The sequence below is a fragment of the Ipomoea nil genome, unplaced genomic scaffold (assembly GCF_001879475.1).
Source record: "Ipomoea nil cultivar Tokyo-kokei standard unplaced genomic scaffold, Asagao_1.1 scaffold2555, whole genome shotgun sequence".
Taxonomy (NCBI): domain Eukaryota; kingdom Viridiplantae; phylum Streptophyta; class Magnoliopsida; order Solanales; family Convolvulaceae; genus Ipomoea; species Ipomoea nil.
In genome coordinates this window covers 292,290-301,075 of record NW_017618983.1, presented here as the reverse complement: position 1 = coordinate 301,075, position 8,786 = coordinate 292,290, and the positions used below count along the sequence as shown (strand labels likewise).

At 31.6% G+C, this 8,786-nt stretch overlaps 1 protein-coding gene across 4 annotated transcripts; it reads left to right on the top strand.

The window, feature by feature from the left end:
* The first annotated feature begins 1,465 nt into the window (after positions 1–1,465).
* Positions 1,466–5,796, top strand: LOC109153883 (serine/threonine-protein phosphatase 7 long form homolog). 4 transcript variants are annotated; one of them, XR_002049625.1, is made up of 7 exons: positions 1,467–1,873; positions 2,981–3,120; positions 3,212–3,856; positions 4,014–4,181; positions 4,270–4,659; positions 4,771–5,619; positions 5,711–5,796. XR_002049625.1 is itself a non-coding variant. In XM_019301774.1 (7 exons), the coding sequence occupies exons 3-7, from the start codon at positions 3,028–3,030 to the stop codon at positions 5,395–5,397; spliced, it is 1,923 nt and encodes a 640-aa protein (XP_019157319.1). In that variant the 5' UTR covers positions 1,467–1,588; positions 1,683–1,873; positions 2,981–3,027; the 3' UTR covers positions 5,398–5,796. The 4 variants fall into 4 exon arrangements, 3 of the variants coding, with proteins under 3 accessions (XP_019157316.1, XP_019157319.1, XP_019157318.1); XM_019301774.1 differs by having other exon boundaries at positions 1,467–1,588; positions 1,683–1,873; positions 4,771–5,796; XM_019301773.1 differs by having other exon boundaries at positions 1,467–1,588; positions 1,669–1,873; positions 4,771–5,796.
* Positions 5,797–8,786: the final 2,990 nt, after the last annotated feature.

The following is an 8,786-nucleotide window of genomic DNA, read 5'->3' as shown; positions in this document are numbered from 1 at the left end:
CTAGTTGTTATAAATTATAGATTTGGTATTAAATTTTGATGTTATAAAGATTTCAATATACTCCGTAATTTTTACCAGATATGAATTGTTTGATTTTGTTTTAACCATTAAGCCTTTAAAATTTACTAACATATCAATATCTATAATAAATCATGATTGGTGAATTATATCAAATTATTTTTTTACGTAATACTATGCTACGTTGAGGAAATATTAATAAGTAATTTAGCTGGGAAAAAAATTATAATTGAGAAAATAGTTAAATAAGCACTCAAATTAATAGCAAATAGTGTAATTAGATTATTGAACTAAAAAAAGTTTCAATTAAACATTGGAATTTGGATACAATAATTGGTCATCCACCAGTAATAATTAGTAATTAGGGTTCCCGACAACTAGATATTGAGACAAGCAATTGTTGAATGATTGTTGATCGCCTTCTTCAAGGCAAATTATGCTATGGACTTGTGTTCATCATGTGCATGGTGTACACGCTGTACATTCATGATTTTTATATTATACATTCATAATTTTTATACTGTAGATTTATAATTTCTAAACTGTAGATTCATAAAATTTATAATGTAGATTCATAATTTTTATACTACACATTCATAATTTCTGTACTGTAGATTCATAATTTCTGTAATGTAGATTCATAATTTCTAAACTGTATAATTATCAAATTATGAACACATAGTTATCAAATTATGAATCTACAGTACAGAAATTATGAACGTGCAGTATAGAAATTATGAATCTACATTATAAATTTTATGAATTTACAGTATAAAAATTATGAATCTACAGTATAGGAATTATGAATCTACAGTATAGAAATTATGAATGTGCAGTATAGAAATTATGAATCTACAGTCAGAAATTATAAATGTGCAATATAGAAATTATGAATCTACATTATAATTTATAAATTTTATGAATCTACAGTATAAAAATTATGAATTGACAATATAAAAATTATGAATCTATAGTATAGAAATTATGAATGTATAGCGTGTCTACCAGAACAGTTGTCGAAATGGTTGCCAAACTAATGATTAGGCTCAGACAAGCAAAAATAATAAATTAATATATTTTATTACAAGGTTATTAAATTTTATAATTTAATTAATTTTTCGTATAAAATTTTTATTTATATTTCAACATTTTTTTTTTATTTTCAATTTCGTCCTCCGAAATAAAGATAAGTATCGTCAAAACGGGCTCAACTTATCTCGTCTAACCAAAAAGACGAGATAGGCTTGAATTTTATGACACGTAAGCCTGTCTCGAATAACTAGGCATAATTTGACTTCATAATGTATAGAATTTATGTTCATAATATATGTTCATCATACACATATACATAAACACGATTTGTATTATTTAATTATTTTATTTTTGCATTTATGAGGAAATTACTTATTAGTCCCGCAGAGTGTGTGGGATTTGGTTCTCATATGGGGTATTATTGCAACTTCGTCCGTAGCTGTGAAAAGAACGAAAGGGTCAAACCCTAATTCATCCATCACTCCTGATTAGGCTCACCAACAAGAGTGAAGGAGATGCAACTATATTCTCCGGTCCGGTAAATTGTTGCTTTCTTTGAGTTTTTATTTCATTCAAAATTAAAAAAAAAAAAAAAATCTTTTCGTTAATTGTTAATAGAGGGAGATGAGAAGGTCGTAGTGGCTGTGTATAGAGCGGAGGTTTGTGGTTTGGCGAGGAAAGAGTCGTACAGTGAGTGGCCGGATTTAATTCTCTGGACTGTGTTGTCGCCGGAAGGCTTGGGGGAGCGAGGTTGGGTTAGATTTGGCTTTGTTTTTTTCTTCTAGCTTGGGGAAGAGGAGGAGGCGGTTGCGCTGTATTCCAGGTATCTCATTTTCCATTATAAAAGCTATAATTTGGTTTATTTAATTTTACTTTTTAAACAAACATATAATTCAATTTTTTTTTTTATTAATTTGGAATTTAACTGAAAAGAAAGCTGACAGAGATTGGTGAATAGAGAAAATGAAATTGTTGCGTTTTTTGAATTTTAGCACTAAGAAGTTCTATAAATCCTTGTTTCTAATTGAATATATTATATTAAAATTTAATTTAAAATTGGGAAACACAGTTTGGAAAGAGTTTTTGTATATTTTTTTAATAGTCACATATTCAAATGATTTTTCAATTTCAAATAGAACTTCCATTATTTATTCAACCGAAACACATTATAACTTTTTTTCAACAATCTTTTTGATAAAAGTAATTTTTTTTTTTAATCAAGATTGATCTTATATTTTGTTATCCTATGAACTGATTGTGTTGCCACTTGCCAACAGTGCTTTTGAGTTGAGGATATACCTCAAAGATACTAAATTGCAATTGATCCAAAATGGAATGGCATGCCGTTTTTGTTTTTGTTTTTTTGTTTTTTTTTTGGGTTTGGAACTTAACTTAGTTCAGGTGGTCTTCTTTTGCATATTGAATTGTGCATTAAGCAAACTATTGAATTATGCATTAAGCCTTTCTTGTCAGATGTCCTTGGCTGCTAAAGCACCTTTAGAAATGAAGAAGAAAAAATAACAAAACAGAAAGTTGATTTGAGAATGATAGGGTTTTGGAATAGGAAGCTGTAGATTGGAAAGAAAGAATGAGAATTGAATTGCAAGTGTAAACAGTTTGATGTCAATATTATCTACCATGTATTTAGTTTTATTTAAAAAGTTTATTTACTCACTCTAGGTACTCTGCATTGAAAAATATTTTCAATTCACTTTAGTTTCTCAATATTTTGGTTATGTCTGTTCATTGCTTGTGGGTATACTTAAATTGGTACAGCTTGAAATATGAATTTAACCATATGCCCATATCTAGTGATGAAAGTTGTTTTGATACGAACCAGTGTGCTTAAATTTATTTCTTATAATGATAATGATTTATATTGCTTTATGCATTTTAGCTAACTCTTTTCTTCTTATTCCTCCTTTGACAGGGGATTTTTTTGTGTGCCTGAAACACACCCAATCAGCTGCAAGAATAATGGACCATTATGTAAACAATCCTGGACCAATTAATGATTCAGTATTGTATGACCAGGATAAGCATGTATCAAGTGCAGTTTGGGAGGGGCAGGTATTTGTTTTATTACGATCAATTAATAATTAATAAATAAGCAAATATTATGGAACTTGTGAATGCAATTATTTAAGCTACCTTTTGACAGGAGCGTGGTGCTCTTAGATGCCATGAACACACTTCAAAGCTGGACAGGTGGATGCTCACTGAAAAACAGATAGAATTGGTAAAAAAGGCTGGATTTGGCCACTTAAGATTGATACCAGCAATTAGTTTGGACAATCCACTTATATCTGCTCTGGTGGAGAGATGGAGGAGAGAAACAAACACATTCCATCTCACTGTTGGGGAGATGACAGTGACACTTGAGGATGTTGCTTACTTGCTTGGGCTACCAGTTGATGGTGAGCCTGTTATAGGTGTGACTTATACTTCGTGTGAAGCAGTGTGCATCAAGTATTTGGGTAAAGCACCCAACTCTGGCTACACAAGTGGCGGCATGGTTAAGCTTAGTTGGTTGAAAGAGACATTCTCTTTCTGCCCTGCAGATGCATCACTAGAAGATATTGAGCACCATACGCGTGCTTACCTTCTTTATCTTGTTGGTAGTACAATTTTCTCAACTACCACTGGAAATAAGGTACCTGTCATGTACCTTCCCTTGTTTGAAAATTTTGATGAGGCTGGAAAGTATGCCTGGGGTGCAGCAGCATTGTCCTTCTTGTACAGAGCGCTTGGGAATGCCTCTCTTAGGTCACAGAGCACAATTAGTGGCTGTTTGACATTACTACAGGTAATATGAGGCTGACTTCTCTTTCTGGTCTTCTTTTGTGTTGTCTAATTTTTGGTGGAAATGCATTGATAAGTTTCAAGGCTTCTTATCACTTGTTAAAAGCTGTATATAGTTGATCTAACCTATTTATGTGAACTTTTTCTGGCTGGGTTTGTAGTGCTGGAGTTACTATCACCTGAATGTTGGTCGGCCAAAGCTTAATCATGACCCAATCCATGAATGTTTTCCATTTGTACTTAGGTGGAAAGGAAAACAAAGCAGCCCAACATCAAACCGTGATGTAGCATTCTATCGGAAATCATTGGACTTGCTAAAGCCATCTGATGTATGCTTAAATGTACATTGAAGGTCTTGCCATTTTTCTTCCTTGGGAGCTGAAAATTCACTATGGTCTTGTCTATGCTTATATTCAGGTTGACTGGTGTCCTTACTCAAACATAAGTCACACAGTTGTACCAGAAAATATTTTGAATTCTCTCATTCTTGGAAGATCAAAGACAATGTTGATATGCTTTGATAAGGCAGAAAGGCACCTTCCAGATCGTGTCCTAAGGCAGTTTGGCATGAGCCAGACAATCCCTCAAGAGGTACAAAGATGGGAAAGGAAGAGTCGTGGAGTGGATGGTGGGGTAGACCTCTCAGCAAAGATGGAATCAGAGCTTAATGAATGGTCAAATCGTCATGTCCATGTTGTGGAGGCAGAGGAATATGTAAAGGAAAGTGCATATATGCAATGGTATTGGAATATTACACGCAGGTTGGTAGGGAGGCCTATACCCATCTCATCTGAGTTTCAAAGAATGGTAAACCTTCATGCTATACTACTATTGCATCTTCAATTTTTATTATGTGAAGTAAAAATAAATAAATAAAAGAAAATCACAGCACGCATTCTTTTTTCCATATAATTACAGAATGCTGCACTAAGGGATATTGCCCACCTGGCAGACACCCTTTCTACTCATGGGATGGATGACCAACAGATTCAAGTTGTGACAAGAATCCGGGATACTGCTCATGAGTGCTTGAGAGACCAGGTTGGAAGTTCATTAGTAATTGTAGCCAACTCGCCAAATGAAGTTGGAAAACGGGGAAGAGGAAAGGAGAGAATAAGAAGGAAAGGCATGTCCAAGCGTAAACGAAGAGAGGAGGTAGAGCAATACTATGCAGCAGCAGCAGCAGCAGATGGAATGAACCCACAGTCATATTTTTCAGCTACAGTCATCGAAGCTGATCATGCACACCTATACCCTGCAGGCAGTGAGGTTGATGACCCTCATTTGTATATCACAGCTAATGAAGGCGATGATGGTGAAATGGGTGGTGGTGGTCACGGGGTTGATGATGTGGAGATATGCAATGAAGGAGACGACATTAATGATTCAAGTTTTCATCATGCAGCTGAGGAGGAAGATGATGAACTTGTGCATGGAATAGCAGATGCAGATGCAGATGGGAATGGTTCCATTGAGATTGTTTCACAGACTCTTCCAAGTAGCAAGGATGTTGTGCATCCAAATGACTGCAGTGTCATAATTTAGTCATTCAATCTTTCTTTTGTAGAGGAGGACTATATATGCTTTACATAAACAACTTGCCATTAAATTCCTATTCCTATTCCTATTCCTATTTATGATGATGTAGAGGCAATTAGGAGGAACTGGATTCATCCTAGGAAGTTTCCAACTTGTGTGATGCTGCTTGCTGACTGCTGTGAATACTTAGTTAAAAGCTAGAAAGGTTCGATAACTTGCTACTCGGAGGTTTCTCTCCACCACCTGCCCCTTTTTTTTGTATTGAAGACCAGAAAAAAAAAAAAAAAAAAAAAAGATATGCCTGTAATTTCTGATTCAGAAGATTGTAATTTAAATAGTTCCGGTAAAGCTTCTCTTCTATTTTAGGGCAATTAAATAGGAGATTGGCAAAAAAGTTACCCTACAGACTACAAAACAAAATGTGTGGGGGTGTTAATAAGTGGTTTTAGTATGTTTTTACATTCGACTGCTACTATAATTTCCAAACTTTTTACAGAATTTGTTATGTTCATTAACATGTTTGGTTCATAAAATGAATTTTAAGAGAATAAGAATGTTATTTTATGGGGAATAGAATAGACATGAAATAGATAGAATAGGATTTGAAGAAATAGATACAAAATAATAATAATAATAATAATAATAATAATAATAATAATAATTATTATTATTATTATTATTATTATTATTATTATTATTATTATTATTATTATTATTATTATTATTATTATTATTACAGATTACAGATTTATATTAAAAAAAGTTATTGTTAATGGGGTTTCTTTCTTCCTCACGCGTGGATCCCATCTGCCCTCCAGCATAACCCCTTCTCTTCTCTCTCTTGTATTCTCTCTCAACCACATAGCATATCACTATTTTAATATTTCCATATTATCCACTAATAATGATGCTCTAATACCAGGGGATCCTAAGAAGGGTTATTCTTCCTGTAAAGGGAATAACTCATTTTTGGGAATGCTATTCCAAGAAATAAAAGGACAAGATAAACAATAGAATAAGTTTATTTCCGGCAATGGTATTCCATTCTCGACCTATTCCATGAACCAAACACACTGAAAGAGTGTTTGGTAGAATAGAATTGTAATTTCATTCCTACCTAACTCCATAGAATTGCAATTCCTATGGTCTTCAAGAATGCAACACTTTTCCCACAAGAATACAAAGTCTCATTTGGTGTTGTCCTGCTCTCAAGTGGAGGCTCCTTCATCGCAACCGTTAATGGTCCCTTAAACTGTCCACAGTCCCCGACTATGGCTGAAGCGTTAGGGTGCAAAAAAGCTCTTATATGGCTGAAATTTTGTGGAGTCTAAAGCCTCCGGCTTGAATCATATAGGCAAATAGGCAAGGTCAATGAGTTGAGAAGTAAAACCATCAATCAGTCGCACACGTTTATTATTCGTTCATGTATCAGTCTCATGTCCCATTTCGATTTAGTAGTGTTGTTTTTACATTAGGAGGTCACTAAACCAGATAGTCCACATGTTAGCTAGGAAAACTAGCTCTCAGACTGGATCTCGTACTTGGCATCACATCCCACCTAATTGTATTCCTTCTTTTTTACCTAGTTCACAGTAATAATATTTAGTTTCGTTTTTGGCTATTAAAAAAAAACAAAAAAAAAAAAAAACAAAACAAAAACAAAAATAAAAAATAATAATAATAATAATAAAATTGTCCTAAAAAGCACAATGACAAATATGGATGAATAGAAAGGTTGTGGGCAAGAATTAATGATTAATGATTGTAAAACCAAATTAATTGGATATATAATAAATGTTTGAAAAATGGTCTAAGTTTGCTAAGTTGATAGAATAGTGGACTTAAGCTCCATAAGTGGAAAAAGTTTCGATCACACCCTTCAATTGAACTCTAAGGTAACCAATTTAGGTCACTATTTATTTATCGTACTAGTTTTTTACGCGCATTGCACGATTGGGATAATGTCCATTTTTTTTTTTTAAATAAGTACTTTAAAGTATATCAGTGTAAGATTATATTAAAATTGTTCATGCATAGATAATTGAATGTTGAATTTGCATATTTAAATAGGTAATTCTAAGTTTACAAATACAAGATAATATAGTCAAAATTGATTAAAATTGTCAATAAGATAATTGTATAGGTATGGTTGAAAGTAAATACGGGGCATAAGGGAGAGCAAATAAAAATTAGGGCATAAAATATTAAATATATACTAATATTGAAGAGCTAACGGTTGAATGTCAAACAAAGACATTGCGTGGTAGTTTCCCACTTCAATTTGTTATGTGATTTGAATACTCTTTTTGCCAATAAATCCCCCAAGTAGTTAATATGATTGGCTTAATTATATTTTTTATTTATTTTTTATTTTTTAAAAACAATTATTATTATTATTATTATTATTATTATTATTATTATTATTATTATTATTATTATTATTATTATTATTATTATTATTATTATTATTATTATTATACCCTTAGATCATTTTACATGTTAATCTAAACAGCTAATTTTTTTAAATATTTTTTTACCAACCGTTGATATAATTCGCTGGTCAAATCCGCTAATGCTAACCGCTAACTGCTGATTGTCAAACAAGGACATTGCGAGGTAATTATCACTTCAATTTGTTGTGTGATTTGAATTCTCTCTATCAACAAATCCCTCAAGTAGTTAATATGATTGACTTTATTAATTATATGTTTTTAATTTTTTCATGGTATTAATAAAATACTTGGTAAATAAATATATAGCAGTATTTTGTATTATAACTTTGATATTTAATTAAAAAATAGTGCACAAAAAAGATAATAGACTTATGTAGTGAATATAATCAATTGATGAATTTGAATATAAAGAATTTTTACATTGGGGAAAAATAAAGACAATATAACTAATAAATTTTTTTTATTAATTAATTTATTGATAATGAATATTTTTTTTAATAAAGACATTGTAGGGACAATGTAGCGAATATAATCAATTGATAAATTTGAATGTAAAGAATTTTTATATTGGAGAAAAATAAAGACAATATAACTAATGAAAATATTTCTCTTATTTAATTTATTGATAATGAATAATTTTTTTGAATAAAGACATTGTAGATACATAATTCTAAATTAAAGAAATGCATATGTATTTTTTTGTAGCACTAAATTATTATTTTAATTTAATAAGAGTAAAATAGAGTACTAATTATGCTAACTTTGATTGGAATGTGGTTCAAACCTAAGACTTTTCTTATTGAAATCAATGGGTAAGTTAACGGTGAACTAAAAGAAATTATATTAAGCTTTACCTCAAGGAATGCTAGATTTCTAGATATGTTGGATTCCTATGTTTGGTTTAAAATTGAGGTATGTAATATAAATCTGTTTGGTTAAAGA

Coding starts and splice junctions, on each gene's coding strand:
- LOC109153883 (XM_019301771.1), top strand. CDS start 3,028: ATGGACCATTATGTAAACAATCCTGGACCAATTAATGATTCAGTATTG. Junction 3,121..3,211: donor GTGCAGTTTGGGAGGGGCAG/GTATTTGTTTTA, acceptor ACCTTTTGACAG/GAGCGTGGTGCTCTTAGATG. Junction 4,660..4,770: donor CATCTGAGTTTCAAAGAATG/GTAAACCTTCAT, acceptor ATATAATTACAG/AATGCTGCACTAAGGGATAT.